Source organism: Mycetomoellerius zeteki, unplaced genomic scaffold (assembly GCF_001594055.1).
Source record: "Mycetomoellerius zeteki isolate Tzet28-1 unplaced genomic scaffold, Tzet1.0 scaffold156, whole genome shotgun sequence".
NCBI classification, from domain to species: Eukaryota; Metazoa; Arthropoda; class Insecta; order Hymenoptera; family Formicidae; genus Mycetomoellerius; species Mycetomoellerius zeteki.
Window position 1 is genome coordinate 767,047 of NW_017256511.1, and position 21,788 is coordinate 788,834.

The 21,788-nt window shown below is 34.4% G+C and overlaps 2 protein-coding genes across 3 annotated transcripts in view; one reads left to right on the forward strand and one right to left on the reverse strand.

Annotated features, from left to right (window-relative positions):
- Positions 1-400: 400 nt before the first annotated feature.
- Positions 401-7,433, reverse strand: hgo (homogentisate 1,2-dioxygenase). The gene is made up of 8 exons (XM_018445246.1): positions 7,359-7,433; positions 6,820-6,955; positions 5,705-5,850; positions 5,291-5,477; positions 5,034-5,213; positions 4,573-4,796; positions 4,111-4,237; positions 401-1,032 (listed from the first exon to the last, which is right to left on the reverse strand). Exons 1-8 carry the CDS (start codon positions 7,374-7,376, stop codon positions 713-715), a joined length of 1,338 nt encoding a protein of 445 aa, XP_018300748.1. The 5' UTR covers positions 7,377-7,433; the 3' UTR covers positions 401-712.
- Positions 7,434-13,329: 5,896 nt separating this feature from the next.
- Positions 13,330-21,788, forward strand: part of f (espin protein forked) — a 15,495-nt gene continuing 7,036 nt past the window's right edge. Inside the window, exons 1-5 of one of the 2 annotated variants that reach the window (XM_018445243.1) lie at positions 13,330-13,420; positions 18,165-18,293; positions 18,949-19,222; positions 20,484-20,679; positions 21,563-21,741. In XM_018445243.1, the coding sequence (XP_018300745.1) occupies positions 13,409-13,420; positions 18,165-18,293; positions 18,949-19,222; positions 20,484-20,679; positions 21,563-21,741 (790 nt within the window). In that variant the 5' untranslated portion in view covers positions 13,330-13,408. Of the gene's footprint in view, positions 13,421-17,983; positions 18,044-18,164; positions 18,294-18,948; positions 19,223-20,483; positions 20,680-21,562; positions 21,742-21,788 lie in introns of those variants that run through there. The other variant, XM_018445244.1, reaches the window with a different exon arrangement.

Genomic DNA, 21,788 nt, shown 5'->3' on the forward strand with positions numbered 1-21,788 from the left:
TTACATATCACTTTGATAGCAGATAGGTGCGACGAAAAGTTCCTTGCATTCAGTAATATTCTTCGAATACAGTGTTGATAAATTTATAATTAGTCTTAGTTACATGCACCAGATAACTTTGCAATTTTGCACGATATCTTCACAGATGCGACACACCATGCAAGAAGCGATCAGAAAAAAGAAAGATTGCAACGCGCATTTCTTCAACAATTACATTAATACTTTTTTTAATAATAACTTTTTTTTAATTAAAAAATCTTGATAACATGATCGTTATTGCAAAAGAAAGACGAGGATATTCTGTTTTTTCTTTTTCAAAACAAATCATCAAGATAAATTTTTCTTTTCTTGAAAATGGTATAAAGCTAATACTAAAATAGACTGTCATCCAAAATTAATTATCTTAGTGATTTTTCTACCACGAGAGGAAAAAAGAAGTGCTAAAGATTTATCTTGAGAGCTGGCTATATATACTGCTTTCCTCGTGAACGTGAAAATTTTTGTTGGGATTGTGGACGTTTTATCACAGTGAAATACAGTAACGTAAAGTAATAAGCTTTTATTTATTACACAATGAATTTTATATTCTGCAGTTATGTGATACTAAAAAAAAGCAAGAGAAAAGCAAGAAGATATGGCAACAAAAATAAAGTTCAAAATTGTAAAGATCTAGCATTCAATCTTTCCAATAAAGACCATTACATTAAGCAATTTAGGTTTGCTTATCAGTATGATCAAAATGTTTCTGTAAATCCTGCCAACATTTGTAATACTCATTGTCCAGCTTATTGCAAAGCTTACTAGCCCATTGTGTCATGGCCATGCTATACGAGGTTTCAAACATAAATGCCTGCATATCATCAGCGATCCGTTCTGGCACCAGCTCGCTCTTGGATGCAGCCTCGAAGCACTGTCTATCGGGACCGTGCGGAGTCATTATGGAATGTAGCGATGCACCACCAGCAGAAAAACCATCCTCTTTTGCCTCGTAGTGACCCTTTATCAAGCCCATAAACTCGCTCATGCAATTTCCTAAGAAACCAATAGTACAGTGTCATTATTGTTCGAAAATTGTGTTCAGAAATATATATAAGCTATATTATATAAATTCATATATGTATATATATAAGAAAAAAAGGTAGAGAAAATATTGTAAAGAAATTATAGATAAAAAAAATGAATAAAAATATAATACTTGACATTTATTATCAAGAAAGAGAAAATAATTTATACCGTCATTAAAATTTTAAGGATTAAATTCAATAATAACAATTTTTATGTAATTTTGACAATTGAAAAATTTAATTATGCATAGGAAAAAATACTGTAATAAACTGTTCTGTTCGAATAGTAATAAGATGTAAATAGCGTTTTATTTTTATGTGTAGATAATATAAACATTCGAAAATAGAAACAGTAGCGTAAATGTAAAATAGTTCATTGTATATGTTATCTCAATTACTTTCTTTATCTCAATTACTCAACAAAAAATCTTATCAGTCTAAACTGGTTCTTAGTGCTTAAATATTTCTCATGTGAATTTATATGTATATATATATATATATATACATATTTCTACAAATTATGTTATCAACTGTATCAATAGTGTAAACCAATTTTGTGAAATATCCGCGTCTTGTTAAAAAATAGGAAAACTTACTATAACGTAACTCGCTTATACAAGTTCTAAGTCATCCACAAAATTCATTATAAATAATATCTACGATTTGATTTCACAAATGTTAAATATTCGACAAAATTTCACACATAACGTTCGATGTTGCAGATGACTCGTTTAGTACTAGCAATATACCAACTTGCCAACGTTAATCTTCATCGTCGGTGGATACCATCGACAAGTCAACATGCGAAACGAACGCGTAAGCGTCACGAGCTATTCGCGATCGCGCAACGAGACGCAGTGGCCGGATCTGCAATGGAAATTACGCGTATTTTGCATATTATCGCTCTCCATGCGCCGCCGACTTATTCATTAACGTGGAGAATGGCTCGCATTGAATACGCCGCTACACTGGTTATCAAATCTCGGAGAAAGCATGGCGAACGGCTACTCTTACTGATACTCAAATGTATTCCGAGATACATATTGTTTCTAGCCTCATACATTGTTGCGCAGTTTTATATTAGTAAATTGCCTACATATCAATGCTATGCACATAAAGAAATATAAAAAAAATTCAATTGATTAAATTTTTATGTTAATTAAATTCCAGTTTTCTAGGAAAAGTAAAAATAAGGAAAATGAAATAGAATTAAACACGAGGTGAAAGAACAAAGTTAAAGTATTAAGTAAGAAATAATTAATAGAAAATCTATATTAAAAATCTTTACTTACTGAAAAATGAAAATGATCATTACAAAAAAATTATTTTTAGAATTGTGTCATTGAATTTTATTTCATGAAAAATACTTATATTATAAAATATCTCACGAGAATATTTTTTAGTCACCTTACTTCGTAAACATTTTTTATCAGTTTCACAATAATTTATACCGAATAAACATTTATAATTTTTTTCATACATATACGTATATTCGATATTCACCGATGACAAACATGGTATAATTACTTTCTCCACTTATTTACCACAGCTATTAAACGATCGTCAATTTTAATAAGATCCCCGATAATCAGCATTAATTTAACGATCAAAAAATACCACCTCGCGTCCGTCACAGTTACTCCGATCGATCCTATAATTTTGCACGCGCGTAACTTCTGTACAACGGAGTGGACATTGAAGACACCGATAATAGCCACTTCTCGTGGCTTTAAATTACTTAACTCATAAGGATGCATCCTCGTTGATAGGCATCGTGCCTACGCGTCTTTCTCTTTGCACGCGACGGACTTTCTCAATAAGAGAGCGCGATAATGCAGCGAAATATGACAACGACGACGAGGACAACCGTCGAACGAAAGTGGCCCGTCCCGTCTCATCGGTCGCATAATCGGTCGGATCATGATCGCAGTGACAGGAAATCGGTGAAACGACCTATCGAAGAAAGAAAAACATTGCGATCGATCGCCGAGAAAAATTTCGAGTTTTCTCCTCTAACTCGGTTGCACAATTTTCAGGAGCGCTCTTCTGGAACGAAGACACCACCGAGTTCGACAGAGCACTCGTAACTCTTGCCGCGTATAATCGACCCCACGAGACCAGTACAGTGACAGGGAAAAGAGTCGCAGAATCCACAATTTCTTAATAATATACCGTGTCTGGTAAACGCGTCACAGATCGATGGATGGCAGTTTAATCAAAATAGCTACTACACTGAAAAAAATTTCTGGTTGAAAATAGACGAATCCCGACAAGAATTTTTTTGTTAATTTTATTAGAATTCTAATTGAGATAACATCGAAATTCTGGTTGATACAATATTTCTGGTAAAATCTACAAGAATTCTTATTTTTACCAGAATAATTATTACGATTATTTACCGACTGTCAGAAAGAATAAGCATAGTTTTCATTGATTTTTACAAATGTTTTAAAGCAATCTCATCATTTAGATTTATCCAAATTGTCTTTAGTTACAAATGGCATGCAACATAAATTAACGTGTCATTCCTCACTTCTGACGTCACGATTCAATATGGGTGTGGTGACTACTCAGGAGTCTTAACCAGAAAATTCTGATTCATCCATTTTCCATTAGAATTATTATTTAATCCAACCAGACCATTTTTCTCAGTATAAGTATACAAAAAAATCTAAAGAATATCTAAAAGAGATTTAAAACATACGTCAAATATTTCTTAAATACAAAACGTCCATTAACTGTAATTTAATACGTAATTTTTAATATTTTAATTCCTACAATTTTTAATATATTTCTATAATTCGAGACAATATTTATCAAATTTGCACTTATTTCCTAATTATAAATGTAAACAAATTACTAGAAACTGCGATGCATTCATAATACTCAAATAATGTTCCAATAATTTTGTTGTTTAATAACATAATTGGCATACATTTTCATTTCTCTTGCACGTAAAATCGCATTAAGAATTGTTTACACAGTTTCATTTTTGCATCAGCGCGTAGACGAATGCAAACGATATATACTTTCTAAGAATACTTACGATGATAGTAGGGTGGTCGGAAAGTATGTTCTTGCACGGACCATCGGGGTGGAAAGATCACGAAGTCGGCTGCAGCCGTTCCAGGTTTGTTAGTGGGGCACGTCAGCACGGTGAAGATGGAGGGATCCTGCGGAATTAATTGAGCTACTTAACATTCCGAGGGTAATTACGATTAAATAAAAAAAATTGAAAAAATGGATATGTAGAAGAATGAAAATAAACTTTATATACATTTATTCGTTAAAATCTAAAATGTATATTAAAAAGGATTAAGAAGGAGACGGAAAAGCAAATCATTAAAGATAATATTCAATCAGTCCATACACAATCGAGTTATTTCCTTCGCGGGAAAAATTTAAAAAATTGCATTTTACATAAACGAAATTTCGTTGCAATTCATAGCAGTTTTCCTTTTAAATATCAATGCGCAGTTAGATTCTGCATATGGTGATGTTTACTTACGCAGTGATCAAAGGAGACGGAATTGATAACCATGAACCTATTAAGATCGTATTTATAAGGTACGTAGTTGCCATGCCACGCAATTACGTCAAAGGGGCTGTGACCTTGATTGGCCACAAATAGCTTTCCCTGATATTTACATATGATCTCGTAATCAATCTCACGATCCTCGTACCAAGCCACAGGAGTTTGAAAGTCCCTTGGATTCGCCAAGCCGTTTGCTCCTACGTGTTAGACCAGTTCATTAATTTGTTCATTAAAGAAACATTAATTTATCGAATTTTTCCAATAAAAGAAATTTAATTATCAACCACAGCAGTCGTACTATGTTGTTTTTCAATAAGCTTTATCTCGAAGATGAAATGCAAAAAATTTTTCAAATTCGGATTAATTTTCTCAAATTTCAACAGAAGATGTGTTAAAAATATTTTCATAATTCTTCAAATCGACAATCAAATTACCTATCGGTCCTAATTCTGGCAACTGGAAGTGATTGTCGAAGACCTCTAAAATGTAACCTCTGCTTGGACCAAAGACGGTCACGGAGAATCGCATTCCTTGCTGAATAACGCATATTTCGTTTGGTTCGCATCGCATCTTGCCGAACTCTGTCGTAATCTGCAGAATACCCAACTGTGGCACTGCAATTGGACTCAAAATTTAAGATATATTCTTTTTCTCTTTAGGGAAAGTCGGCATTGCTTTTTCTACCACTTACCGATGAGAAAATCGCCATCGGCGTTGTAAAATGCCCTATCTTTCATGGAAGCGTTGCACAAGTACACGTGTATCGCAATGCCTTGGCGCATCTTGGGATCACCGGCACCACACAAAGTATGAAGACCCTCGATAAAATCGACTTCGGGATCTCGTCGAGTCGGAACGTCAAAAGTCTTCCATCTTAGCTAAAACGTGGACAATTAGCATTTCAGAGAAACTATCCTTCCGATAGATTAAAGGATTCGATATAATAGAAATCTGTGTTCCATTTTTTTTTATAAACTTAAGAAGGTCAAAAGAGGAAAAGAGAAATTTCATAAAAATTTAAAAAGATATGTTTATATTAATCTTGATCTTTAGTTAGATCGTTATTGCATTCAATTCTTGAATTCAAAATTAACCAAAAATTTACCTGATTGGGATTTGGATAAGTCTCGTTCCAATCGTTTCTTACATAAGATTCGACACCACGATCTCTAGTGAAGGGTTTAAACGGGTTGTGAACGACAGACGGTCTTATTCGATAGAGCCACGATCTTTTATTTTGACTACGTGGAGCTAGAAAATAAAAATAATAGTATAAAAATTATGGCAGTGATATTAACCTGATATTATATTAAGAAGAAATAAAAAAATATTAATCTTTGATTCAGCATTGTTATAATAAAAAAATCTAAGTTAAGAAAAAGTGATATTTATGGAATAAATTTTAAAATTTCTTGGAATTTGTAATATCTTAAGACCTCTTTAATCTAAATTTGATAAGAAACAAATTGAAGCCAACGATAACTTGAGCTAACAGTAAGTTTACTTCTGAGATAAAACGAAATTTTCCTCTTACTTTACTACATTAATTTATACTTCAGTTGAAAAATTTGCTTAAATTCAACCAATTTTGAAACAAATAATATTTTTTACAGTGTAAACGACTGTAAGAATCAAATCAAAACGAAGAATATAATCAAAATATCAAATATTTTTTAAAATAGATTACTTCAAGAATATTGAAAGTATTGAGCAAGCAATTTTATCAGGGAATAGAAGAGTTACTCTTCCGTTACTTTTACTTTCTATAATAACAATTTGATAAGGACGTTGCAACTTTTATGATTATAACAATGACTAACTAATCGCTGAGATTGCGCTAAAGTTGGAAAAGTCACTTTGAAAAATAACTTGCATCATTACGTGTTTTTTTACGGAAAGAAATATTTTGTAACGAATAATGAGTAACGTTACTTCGTTACAAGTAGTTACAAATAGTTACAAATACCGAGTTAATATTTTAATTTTAATTTTAATTTTTTTTAATTTTTTAATTAGTTACAAATACCGAGTTAATTTTTTCAGTAACGAGTGACTCATCCAACATTACTTACACGTAACAATCGAGTGACTTTTCAACTCTAATGTTACCATTACAGTCATAAAAAAATTCGTCATTGCTAAATCGTTATTATAACGATAAGAAAAGTACAAGTAAACGGCACTACAAGTAACTAGTTCCATTCTTTGGATTTTACTTACCTGTAAACGCTGTGCCCGATAGTTGTTCGGCATAAAGACCATATGGACATTTCTGTGGATTATTCTGCCCAATGGGTAGTGCTCCTGGGCAGCGCTCATCCTCGCTGGAGAACTCAAAACCGAATCCCGTGAGATACTGAAAGATATTTCTCGATAGAACAAGTTTTTCCCGTTAAATTACTAATAACTCCCGTTAAATTAACACTCTCGCAATGTCAAAAGTCTAGATTTCAGCAATTCCCATTTTTCTATATCAAAGTCTTCTTTTTTGACAATATTTACATTTATTTAAAACGAAAAATATTATACGCTCATTTAAAATGAGAAATATATTAAATTCTGAACGAAATTACACTAAAAAATTTAGGCTATATTCGCAAAATCGTTGTAAATTACTTAAATTAAATAATTTTTCAGCAATCATTTCCATGTATAAAAGAACAGCTTTTTTTAAACACTGAATGAAAAATATTTTCCAAAGAGCACTGAATTTTTCCGAAAAATAGATACATATGTCAGAATTGAAACGGTTTCGCTACCTTGAGCTCGTCTTTCATGACGAGTAGCGATTTTTTTCGGAGACAGATCGTTTCTTTTCTTGACTAGAAATACGGAGGTTTTCGTGACACTCCCCCGTTTTATATAAATACGTTCTTAGGTGACGCAATAATGATAAGAGATCGATGTTAAACAAAAACATGTTTATTCACTCCTCAACCAATCGAGCGCGACTGTTCGAATATGCAAGGCCTCTAAAACCAGTTGAAGAGCCAGAAATATTACATTATGCTGCGGAATTTATTGTCGGGTCTCTCTCGCAACCGAGACGAGCCCCTCGCAATGACACGAACCTCATCGTATGACATTACCGAGTTCCATGTGAACGTATTCAAATTAGTCTCCTACACCATCTAGGTATTTTCTATGAGAGCATCCGGTTGAATCTTGATTATTTCGGCATATAATAGCAGTAAAGTTTCTTAAATTACTTATACAATGAGAATTCTATTTGTAATTCTACTCTAATTCCAATATACTTTATTCAAAGAACATCCTTATAACATAAAAGCGTATTTAAGATATCCCTTAAAAATCTGTGTTAGAAGATAGTAACAGTTTTTCTTTTGACATTTTTCTCTATTGTTATACAGGATGGGACAAAAGTACCGCAACCCTAAATATCTTGGACATTATAAGTTTTTTCTGTGTTTCGAACAAAAGTTATAGGATTTAAAAAAATCTTTTTACTAATCTTATATCAGTTCGACTTTGGATAGCATCGGCAAAATCAAACTGATAAGATCAGTAAAAAGATCTTTTTAAATCCTATAACCATTATCTAACTTTTCTCTAAAACTTTATATTTTCCGAGATATTCAGAGGTTCCGGTACTTTTGTCTCACTGTATATCTGCAAATGCATCTTCATTTTGTATTTAAAATGAAATTAAAATTATCACTCAAATAATTGGTACACACGTTTCTAATACTTAGTTTTTAACCGTAAAAGCGATTAATGAATTTCTTGTGTAAATCTTTCAAATTCCTTCACGATACGTCTACATTTGCATACTAATTAAGGTGCTCAATTTCCATCGTGTTTACTGAAAACATTCTTGTATCTTTAAGGAAACTTACAAGCAGAAAAGGCGTGTACTAACTACATGTATTACACTCTAAATAGATGTTTTATTGATCACTCAATGCGATTAAAAAACTCGACTTGTTTGTTACATTCAATGTCGTATCAAAATATAATACGTTTGTATTTTACATTTAATTTGTATTGTATTTTATTGTTTAATCGTTTTATGGAATCATAATATTATTCTTTCTCAATAATTGCATTATACAAATAAATTACACTGACTAGCAACAATTTTTACAAATTTAAGTTGTAATTAATTCAAATCTTTTTAAGCAAATAAATTTTTTTTTACAGTGTCGTAACTGTATGCATAATTATATATAATAAAATATTACTGTTACATAAATAAGATTTAAGAAACAGAGAATAATTTAAAAATCCAAATGCTGAAAAAAATATATTTATTCTTAATTCGCAAGTAAATAACAATAACAACAACACTTGTAATCGCACTAATCTTTTCATTTTATCGTAATATGTTTTACAGATTCGTGAAAATTACGATCTCAGTAATTTTCACATTTTCATTCTGAATAGCATTGCTGTAGTTTAACAGGAATTCGTTTCGCTTCTCGTCGAAATTGAACGTCTTGGAGCTTCCGAAACGAGCCCACAGCATGGTGCGCGTTTATGATGTACATACTCATCAAATTGGATTCTTATACTTATCCAATCATTTTCACTTTGACGGCTACTTATCGGTTATCGCGGGAAGTTTATTGACCGCGAGAAAGTTTTGCGTTACGCCGAACGCGTACTCCTCCTCGCACCTTTGGGGTAATTATGCGCGAGTTTTCATCAATCATGATTGCAACGAAGACGTCTGTTGCGCCGCAATCCAGATGAAGCAGCGTTAAGAGGATAATTTTTAATTCTAGATCGTTAACTGCTGTTATCGGCAATTCCGCAATACTTCCTTGTAATTGTTTGACAATATCTTACAATACTTATTATAAAATTTATAAATAACATTTATATCTGTATTTGTATGGCATTACATTAAAACTTATTTTATGATTTGAAGTATAAAACAAATTTGATTTATGTCTTAGATGGTCATAATAATGTATATAGTAATAATTCGTTATTATACGTACAATAGTAGTATTTGTGTTATTTGACGATATTCGAGCTTCAGATTTAAGCTCGTTCGCGCAAAGCGATTGCAATGCAGAAAATAACACTGTAACGAGGCATTTGTCATAATTGCGTTCCATATTCTCGAACTTTCACCGTGCGGAGAATCAGTCATTTACTGATGGCATATAATAACAAGTCAATCGTGTTCACTTAGGAAAGCCTTTAATTTCTTGCATAGGATCGAATTATAGAAATGTTTTTATGTGTCGATATTACGAATGAGCGAATGGAAACCTATGCTAATTAAAATGCGCATTAAAATTAAGATCATGCGTTGTTTTCGCGAGCGAGACGATGTGTGATTGCAAAAAAAAGGAATTTAATTCCAGCTTTTGTTGCAAATACAAACAACTTTATGATTCACGATTGCATTGCGAATAAATGGACTAAAGCGACAGAGCATAACACAATCTCAGATCATGGTAGAGCAAATAGAACAATTCACGGAAGTACAATACTGTGGGGCAGTAGGACATTCCTTTCGTCATATGATGCTCTATTTTCTTCTACGAGAGAATAGATAAACGTTAATAAAGAAAAAACAAATTTTCACAGATCTCGTTAACAAATTTCACGTTATATTTATTTATTAATTATGATACTTTATTACGTGATATTAATACCTGATGTTTATATAATGCTTACAGTTAGACATTTCAAATTATTATTAATTTATAGTACAATAAATGTTTATTTATTCATTTAGCTTATCTTTATTTATATACTATTATATATTATTTAGCTTATCTTTATTTATATATCAGTTTAATTGAAGCATCAGGTTACTATACTTTACAAAAATGAATTACGATATGTTTACGTAAAGAACGATGGAAAATTCTACTGCACTATACATTGTGCAATACTGATTCGACTGGTTACTGTACTGATTATCGAACAAAAATCGAGGTGACGGTCTAAGACTTTTTCGATAAAAGACAGGTTACATGACGGGAAGCGATGAATATTTTCGAAAGCGCTCGCCGACGTCAACTCGGAACCGCTCGGACTAGTTTTATTCCAGTCGCAAGAATTGAAAATGCAGAATTGTTAAAAAATTAATGTATGCCAATTCTATTTCATAGACAATTTAACAACGAACTTAGTAGATCTTAGATTTATTGATTTCACGTTCATTAATTCCAGCAAACCAGTAATCATGACATTTAACTGGATTCTAATTTAATTAAAAATACGAAATCCAACAATCTCTATAGTGAGAGGATCTATAGTGAGAGGAATAGTAAAAGAGTTTGATTAGTGATAATACTACGATTAGAAACGTTTCAATTGATGGTGAATTAATCTTTGTAAGTTAAACGAACAAATAATTAATTCTGAATTATTCCTTATTATCAATTTATTCCTTTTATCAATTTACTTCTTACATCAATTTATATTTTACAAAAATGATGAAAAGCAATGACTTTAGGCTTTCTTTGCCATGCTGAGACTTATAATATTGCTCGATTAATTGGTCACGAGAAGAGAAAATATTGAAGTAATCCGCGTCATTAAAATAAAATGAAGAAAGGAAATAAAAAGAAAGGCTTAAGTTGAAAGACTTTCTTCACATGGCTTTCTTCACGTATTTAAAATAGATAATAGAATAGAAATTAATCCACGATAAATCATTCGAAAATATTCACAGGAAATTGCGCGATAATTTTACGTATTAGAGCGTCTATTCATAAATGCTTATGAATAGAGCAATCGTTCGATGCAAAATCCACAGTAACATCTAAAAGAAGAAATATAATCCAGCGCCAGCAGTAGGGAATTATTCTTTACAGTTAGGTGTAGTGGGAAGCAAAGAGAGAAGATAAGAAATTCTCTTGGTGGGAGATGATAAAGTCACTTCGCAGAGAGGAAAGAGAGGTGCCACCTCGCGGCGGCAACGACTTCTCTCTTCCATCTCCTTGGTCGAGAGATTTCCTCTTGCATCTCGGGAGAGAGAACTAACGGGGAATGCACAGATGTACCTGAAGAAAAAGAACTCGATCCCGTGCACGCTTTCTAGGTCGCGCTTACTTTTCAAAGAGGCGCGTGTCGTCTTCTCGTCGAACTAATAACAAGCGAAGATAAATGTTTATTTTTATACCAATAACTGCGCTATTTCGGTAAAAATGTCATTTGAATCTACAATGAAATCAAGATTTGTTTAAAACAAGTAAAGGCAAAAAGATTATTTGACGAAGCAAATTTTTCCTTCTCTTTTAATTCTCGTTTAATATCTAGAAATTGATAAGGAAGAAACGCACACTGTTTCTAAGTTTTTCAAAAATTTCTATTTACAATCCAACAATAATAAAAATTTGCAGAAAAGAAATAAATAAAATAAAATAAAAAATTTTATAGAAGAGTTACGAAAAAGTTTCTCAAACATCATCATTCAAGGACAATATCAAAATATAAATGTCTTTGATAAAATAAATATCTATAATAAAATAAAATAAATAAATCCTCTGCGAGGATTAATCAGCGTCGATTCATCCTTAGATCAAAAGGTAAATCGGAACGTAGCGGGAAAAGCTGCAGGATTAGCCGGGAGTAGGACAATCGCGAGGAAAGGCAAAAGGATGAGATCTAAGAGAGGTCTTCTACGGTGAACAGTCGCAGAGTTGTATCCCTACCTCGAACGTCAAGGCGAGAGCAGGTGGGCTCTCGACGATCTGCTCGAGAGCAGCGAGAGAGTCCCGGTCTGCCGCCTCCTGCGCTCGCACCGGTGGCACGCAGGTACCGGCCTCCGAGAGAGACTCGCGCGAGTTCGTTGGCCGACCGTCACCCGCGCGCCCGTTTTCCCGATCGCTCTCGCGTTACTGTTCTCCATCTGGGCGGACACCAGATTCTGGAGGCTGAGTCGGAAAAGGGCACCCGGACCTGAACGGCGCGGGTGCGGTACAACTCGCCCCGTTCTCTTCCCCTCCTGTCGACCAGAGGAAACTCGCATGGGCACCATGGGTTCCAGTCGAGAAATCGACCCGCGTCACCCAGCCTGCCGGCAGGTGCTAACTCGCGCGTGACTCCGGTGTTAGCTTGGAATCATAGTCGCGCGCCCGCTCGCGCTGACCGGACGTGTTCGCCGAGCTGGTAAGAATCGGTGGGATTGTATCACGTGATTGTAAAAATTTCGAGGAATTTTTTCTGTTTTATCATTCACTACTGAAAATACCGGAAGATTATATCTGGAGATTTATCCAAAATTGGAGACCTTTTTTATGGACCTGTCTTGACGTTTAAATCCGCAATACACTCCGTTTTATAGAGTGCGAAGATAATCAGAAGTGACCAAAAATATCTGGGAAAGTTTTGGGTACACTTTGGAGGGATCAGTTTTGATATTTGTGATACTTCGAAAAATTCTGAATATTTGTTTAGAGCGAGGATAAAGGAATAGTCATACATGTTTTTAAAAAATTAGACACCTGGGCAGATCAGTTTCAAGAATACTAAATTTTTCGCTTAAAATTAAGAAAGGTTAAGAGTGGCGAAAAAATTTCTGACTGCAATTTTGAAGATTCTGAGACTTCTGTGGACTCGTCTGAAGTGCAAGATCAGCCGTTCGATCGACGCGGAGTGGAAGTACCGTTGTCTCTGGTCGTTCCGAAGACTCGCGGATGAACGGCCTTGACGGCGCAAGCCTCGGTCTGATCCGAACTAGGACAGCGAAGCGTGTGTTCCGATAGATGGATGGATGGAAAGATCGAGCGAAATTCTCGTCTCCTTCTGGAACAGAAAGGACTTCCTTGAACGGACTTGAGGCTTTTTGCTTTTGAGCAGCAGTGACGAAATCTGGTTTTGCATGGGTGTATATGTAAGTGAACCGTAATCCACAAGTACCGTAATGTCGCGGGTTCTACTCCCAGGTTCTCAAGAAGCAAGTTTAGCACCGTTGAGCTCGCTCTCTTTATAATCCGATATGTGACTTTTAGATAACGCATCTACATTTAAATTTACATCCCTATCATTTAATAGTTAAAAATATTAAACTGTATAAAGTTTTGCATAAAATGATGTTTGTCATTCTTTTTTTATACTGGATGCATATTAGAAATTCGATTGACAAATTTAAAAAACAATAATACGAAGTTGAAAATTTAAGGGTCGATTACACTTGGACGTCGAATCACCTTTCAACGATGACTTGAAAGTTAGTAAAATCGGCTAGCTGTAACGGAGAACCGCGGTTTCTATCGTACGATCCGGTTTTGCGTGCAAATCAAATAGCTGCTACTTTTCACTCGTAATGAGCGGCGCGAACGTTCATGCGTATAATAGAAAAATACACTTACGTGCATATTTCCGTGTCGAAGATCGAGGTAAAAGATTGTAAAATTGATATCCGAAATATTTATTGCCCGCGGTATGACTGTTAGCTTCTTCTCGAATAATAATTTAAACCTACATCATTGACACACTTATTCTCTCGCAGACTTTGCCTAGCATATGGCAGTTTTTAATTTTTTATAATAAACGACGTAGAGAGTGTCATATTAATATAACTCAAAGTATCACATTGAAAAGATTATAGATTTAACGTAAAAAGTGCGGCGATGGAAATATAAGGTAAAAATGATTTTGCTGAAATAACTAAAAATTAGATATATATCTAAAAATAATTTTGTTGGATTATCAAAATAATTGGTTCCTAGAATGTAAAAATTTTTTGCAGCATTTTTTTATCATGATTGTGTTTCTTACACACATAATCATTTTATTTTAGCTATCTAAATTTTTACACTTCAGCAAAATTGTTCTTTTCATACTTTTTCTATGAATTTACGAATAGTTAAACATAAAATAAATGTTTGCTTCCTATATTCGTTAATATATAGATATCTTTATAATGTGAATTTCATTTGAGGTTTCGCAATTACATTCGATCGATTGGCACTACTTATATCATTCGTCCGTCGTGAATGAAACATAGCAATATCGCAAATCGCATTGGCGAGTCGCGTAAGTCGACCTTGCGCGGGTCAGTTCCACGCATAAAACTCGGATCTTTCTCTGCGTATCACCTTGAACATCGACCGCTCGCGAATGCGCTTACGAAGATAAGAGAAACATTATGATGCAGCGGTTCATGGCCGATAATAAGACGAGGTTAAAACGATTTTAAAACACGTTATCTGCAACAATGGAAATATCATGACGTCAAGCGCGAATAAAAATATCATCGTTTAAAAAATATAACAAAGGATTGATTTCTTAAATAAATTTAGAAATATTAAATATTTCTAGGAATTTATTAAGTCTAAACTTAAGTCAGGCACTTCCCTATTTTATATAAATTTTCACATCTCTTATTATTTTTATCTTACTTTTAGTTTGCTTAGGAAAAAATGACGATTCATTAATTAGTCATTTTAATAAATTTTATTTTTGTATATGTAAAAGTCTTTAGATATTTTTGAATTATTTTCGGACAATTCATTTTCAACAGTTTATCTGTTAATTGATTTTGATAGTAAGAATAGTAAAAGCTAAAATCTACATTGCATTTATTTTCAAGTGAAATTAGAAGAAGGAAGTTTTTGTCGACTTTCTCGAGACCGATACATTTGACTTGATGCGTGTTTAAAATCACCGATCTGACAATAAAAATGTAACGTCTATAAATCCGCGGCTTTCTAATGTTTGCTCACACGAATTCGCTTACTTCGAATTATGGTAAAAATGTGCGAAATAGCGGGAGAAGATGCTTTGTTAATCGGAAGCAAGATGCGTCGAACGTTACTCGTAATTACGGTGGGCAATGAACCGATTATTAAAACAGTATATCAGCGGCAATTTGATCGATATCAAGGAGAAGAGATCCTCGCGTGATCACACATCAACGAGGAGTTCATTGCCATAATTATCACTTCGTTAAAAACTACAGACGCCACTTACAAGACTAAATTCCATTAAATAAAAATGCGAATATCAGTTTACCAGTCGCATCATGTAGATTCATTTTTTCTTCTTCGCTTTTCGGCCTTCACCCGGTTGAGCGGAAAGCGTGTCGTTGGCGCGTATCGCAACGGGATACACGTTACGGGGAAAGGATTTGCGTGGACGGGCATTTTTTCCGGGGTGGTGCCCATTCACGGACCAGTGACATCGCACTGTCGCAGCTATTTGTCATTTCTCTCTACATCACGATACATTTTCATACCTCCGTAAAAATCCGAGATGCCACCCAAGATCACGCAATACCCTGATCAAGAAGTCAATAAGAATGCAGCAGACTGTGAAATCACAGTTGCGTTTTCTCCTGTCAATTTTGACGAGAGTAAGATGAAATGTGTACATTTCTTCCTCGAATAAAAAATCTAAATTAAGAAAAAAAATGTGATGAATTTAAGTACAAGTTGACGATTAGCAAAGATAGTGATTGTGAGAGGTTGATCTGTATTTAGACACGAGGACGGTACGGAGAGATCTCAGTGCAAATTTCTCCTTTCGACCGGCACAGAAATTAGAATACGTGTGGCCATCATTTAAATATCACTTTCCCGCGTGACCGAGCGACGCGAAATGTATCACTTTTATTGCTTTGAAGAAACTATATCTCTTACACGATCCTTCTTTCGGTTCCTTCTTTCATCACGCAACCCAATTACGCCACAGGCCAAGCACATCGCATACGAATTTGCATAACAACGTCGGTACGACGTACAAATGTATTTCCGCAACGTTAAGACACTCGGTAGAGCAAGAACTAATCTGTTGATCACTCATCTATTTTTTCTCTGTTTAATATCTTACGAAACGAAATATTTCATAATATAAACTTCATAACATAACTTCAAATGAATTTTATTTAAATATATATATACGTTTTTAATTGTTAAATCATAATTAATAAATTGTTTAAATTGTTAATTAATTAATAAGAATTGAACAAACAACAATGAAATAGCTAAATAAAGATTCGTATAAACTTATCTATAAATCGATGATGATTTTACATTTATCGAATGACGAATAAATAAATTTTATTTATTTTACACAAAAGGATATTTGAAAATGTGTCCTAGAAAAGAACTCTTTTTTTGATTGAGTACATTTCGTCAGCTTAATCAGATACTTCAGTCATATTGATGCATTTCATCTCGATAAAACGAGAGCGACTGGGAAGTGGCGGCCATGGAATTACGTGGAAAGAGAGTTACAAACCCGGTAACTTACGGTACATAGTCTAATCAGCGAGTCAGCGGGTTACTGGTCTATAAAACATAAAATAATCCATAGCGCAGTTTAAAGTACTACATATACGTAGTATATAAATTCACACAGAAATACACAAGCATAAAATCCAGATAGATCATTAAAAGGCATTTATCTCCTATTAATAAAATAATCCAGTTTTTCGACTGGCGACATGAGAGTTAAAGTTGCCCCGCCCGGGATTCTGCAAAAACCTGCATCACGTTTCGGATCATAAAATTATAAATCCAATTTACTTTTTCTCCGTCGATCAAGCGATCGATAAGATGATATCGACGTCCGCCATCACAAATTATTGTAATAAACTTATTTTTGAACGGATTAATGCGGAACAATATTTATCGGCGCTGCACGTAACCGTCAATTAATTACGCTTTCTTTTTACAATCTCTCCGTATCGCTTGACTTAAATCATAATCATCATTCGTTGTTGAAATTATTTGTTTATTATTGAAAGTAAAAATAAAATTAAAAAATCAAAGGCTCAACCGATCAAAAATAAGATATAAAATGAAAGAACATACGCGTTAAAAACTTGTTATTATTTAAAGTATTGAAACTTTATGAAAATTCATAAAATAATCTGTTCGATTCGCATGTCTCGTATTTTCATTTTTAATATGTTTATATTAATTCAAGATGAGAGAGAGAGAGAGAGAAATCATTGTTTCTTGAAATTAAACAAAGATAAATGATAATATCTCATATTTTTTACTTCTCCCATTTTTCTTCTTTCACGTTTTATTAATTATTTATTTCGTATTCACTCGATAAAGAAAAAAATAAATTCCTTCTCTTGACCTTCTTGGTAAAAATTATACTCGACGTAAAAATTATATGGAAGCGTTAATCGTAACTTGCACGCTTCTACTTTCCTCCGCCTTATTACAAATCGCTTATATATACAAGGTTACATGTCTAAATAACCGCAACAATAGTAGTGTTCTTGCGACGTTCGCCGAATCATCAACGTTTTTCTCCTTCAACGGAATGAACTTTTCCGGTGAACGCAAACGAGGTCAAACCCAGACTGCGCAACCGTGGGTAATCGCTATTAAGCAACGGGGATTATCGCAAGTCCACGAGTACAGTGTTCGACAAATGTAATCGATTGCGGTACATCGAAGAAACAAACTAGAGAGAGACAGAGAGAAATGAGGGAGAAAGAGAAAGAGAGAAAGGAGATTTAGGTGCTTCAGTTGCTCAGCTCAATAAGGAAGAGGTGTTCGTTTCCGATAAGTTTCATGATTAGGATTGGGATCATTCCGGTCTAATAGATATGCGAATAAAAGTTAATTACCGGCAAGCAGTTCTAATCGCTCTTCGTTTGTTCTAACGTGCAGCAGGAAACTGGCAAGCCTCCTCCTCCTAATGTCACCCCGAAGATGGCCAGGGATCGCGCCGGGTCGGACTACTCAGGCCACATGAGCGATACCACCACGTGCAGCTGCGTCGCGAGCTCTATCGACAAAGTAAGGGTAGACTTCATCAAGCTACAGTTGGCCATCAAATATCAAATAAGGAGAAAGTGTATACAAATATACGGGAGTCTTGAATTAAAAAAGAAAGGCATCATAGATACCATCGAAAATTTCGTGATTGTGTAGCCTTTGCTTCTCTTTTTTAAAATGTTAAAACAAGATTTGCTTTTGGATTACATGAACAAGATTTAAAAGATTTTAACTATTTTTGTCTCGACTATTTTTATTCTTAAGAATTTATTGGAAAATATACATATATACTCGATATCGTAAAATAGTATCATAAAATTTCATAAATAAAAGTTGTCGAAAAATACACTGCAAACCCAAGTGTAATAAGTATAATGAATGCCTTCATAAACGTGTAGGATTTAGTTTTCCATGTAAATAACACTATATTACATAAAGAAAATGCAGAATTTAAACATACAAACGTGTAGTATAATGTTATTTTTACACAGAAGCATCTTCTGCTACACGATAAAATTTAGCAGAATATACTGCAAATCGATCCAAGTGTGTAATAAAGCACTTATCATACATTTGGATTTGTAGTATATCTTCTACTAAAATTAAAAAATTTTAAGATGCAATTTTTTTTCTTTTTCATCTTATGTATTTAAGACGTCACTAAAACACATTGCAGTGCTCGTTGCGCGGCTGCGGCATGTTCCAAGAGCCGTTCTTCCTGCATCCGCCGGGCTCTCGACCTCGGGACGGTATCTACATAAATCCTATGAGTGCATACATCGGCGAACCGCCTAAACCTAAGGACACAACCGAGTCCTTCTACCTGCATAGCCCGCATGATCTAGTTTACACAAGGATTACGCGGCTGTTTGGCGACGCCGAGAAGTCGCGAAACGGCGTCGCGGCGGATCAGCGCCATATGCCGGAGAGGAAAGACGAGACTCTGACTGGTAAGTAGCACGTCCCAGATACTTCATCGCTATATTATAACGCCCGCTACACACGGTGTCCAAAAAATATTCCGCTGCTAATCGGAAGTGAAGGAGCTTTAACCGTATTATAGCAATTATTCGAATTTATTGCAAGTTATCAAAATATTATTAATTCATAAAAGAAACAAATGTTGATCATCCTGAATAGAAACTTATAATTCAAAGCTTGGTTATTTAGAATATTAAATACGAAAGTTCAATGATATAAGAAAAGTGCCATAGAAAAATTCAAATTTAAGAAAATATTTCGTCAATCAAATTATTTGTAGATGAGATAAATTAAAGTAATAATTTTGGGACACCCTGTTTATTCCATCGATTCTCAACCACTGTAGTTCCAGGACGACCTCGATTTACATCAGATATTCGGTATCGTCGATCTTTTCTGTCTCTCTTTCGCTTTTTCTAACGATATTTACAGTCTTATAGATCGAACAAATAGAACTATTTGCCTCCATTAATTTCATTCCATATATTAACACATCAATTGAAATCAAATTTCTAAAAAAAATTAGGGTATATATTTTCATCAACGTTAATTAAACATAATTAAATATAAAAATCGTACGTAAGTCGACATCTTGTGGGACATGCTATATATGAGAACGTAAATGTTAATTGTTCTTCTCATTTACTTTAGAAGCAAATTTGATCATCTGTTTTACGAGTTTTTGTATATGTGACTAGTACGCGATAAAATGCTGCAAGACTGATCTCAAAGAAACAGAGATACTTGGGTAATTGTTAGAGGAGCGAAAAAACCACACACGTCGCAAACAACACGCGCGCTTCGCGAAACCGGGTTAAAGACTCGCGCGCGATTTACCGCAAATACCGTTAAGCCGTTACAGTGCAGCGGCTCTTAATGAGTAAGAGCAATAAAAACAGCGATTGGCGGATTGAGCGAGTTTCAGCAAAACGCGTAAAAGTCGCCAATGGTGAATTAAAATAAACAAATGAGAATTAAAATAAAAAAGATAAATTTTATAAATTTAATAAAATTGTATAAAAAAAAAATTGGATTCCAATCGTTATGGAAATTACAAATTTCTACAAAGCAATCGACTGTGGCAAGCACCTTTTGCGATTTGCAAGTTTAAGCTTTGCACCGCTAAAATAGTTTCTGAAGGACTTCTCGAGCGTGAAAGGCAGTTTTCGCGTAGAAGGCAGTTTTCTCGTCTGCGATGCGTAATATTCCGAGCGAGGCTTTGGCTTTCAGTGAAAGTGGACGTGCACATCAACAACGGCGGATTCGTCGGCCGGCCGCATCCCGGCAACGGACATGCGGCGCGCTCCGAGATCGCGAGGGAGTCCTCGGATCATGCTTACGAGCAGATCTGCGTGAGGCAGGAAGAAACGAGCAGCGTGAGCTCGTCATCGCGGAAAAAGCCAGTGGACAATACCTCCGACAGCAGGTAATACAATTCGAGTAAATTTACCGCGAACAAAGTAAAAAATTAAAGTTAATCCAAAGCATCTGACTCATGTCCATTTCTACCGATGTAGATTAACTTTAAACTCAGTTTAATTTAAAGTCTTTACTTTTTTCTAATTCTTCGAACTGGGAAAAGATAAAAAATAAGTTGAACCCAGATTAAATTTAATCTATATTAGTACAATTATGGACATTAATGTCAAAAATTGAGAGAATTAATTTAAATTTGATTCTCTCAATATAAAAGTCAATTTTCCCCCCCAAGTAAAAAAAAAGTCATTGCTCTAAGCTTTAAATTGAATTAATCAAAACATAGAATAATATAAAAATAACATAAATGTAGTAATATAAAAGGGTTTTTAAAATAAAACATTTAATAATACATGAATTATATCTTTTTTCAGAAAAAGGTATAATTCATGTATTATCGGACATTTTATTTTAAAATAGTTGTTATGTATTAAAATTTGTCTGGTGAATATACGTCATTAAGTCGAGTAAATATTATTGAAATCATTCTCGCGATACCACGAATCACGTGTCAAGAAAAGAACTTTGATGAGCGCAGCATAACAAAATATCAGACACTGTAAAAACGATTCACGAAGGTAAGCAATTTCGATGTATCAACATCTGGAACAGTGTATAACCGTCTTGCAATCGAAATTGGCTCTATAATCATTAAGAGATGATCGTTCGTGAATATCATGTTTGGAAAACAACATCGTTTTGCTATTTTTCTTACTCGTTTATCTCGTAGATACGCGATCGCGCGGCAGGTATTTCATTACAAGTAGATTAAATTTAATTCTCCCGATTCGTGGATCCGCGAAACATCGATAGATCTATCTCTGACGTTTCAGTCGTTCTCGAAAAACCGACAGGCGATACAGCCGATCCAGCAGCGCCAGCGAATCCTCGAACATGAGCAGCGAGGTCCATGGCCTCTCCTCGACGACGTCCACCCCATCCTTATCACGACACAGTAGCAGCGAACGGATCAGCAAGTCGGGGATTAAAACAAACGCGGAAACGCTACACGGTACATCAAAATAATTGAAAACGTCTGCAGGATGGCCATACTGTCGG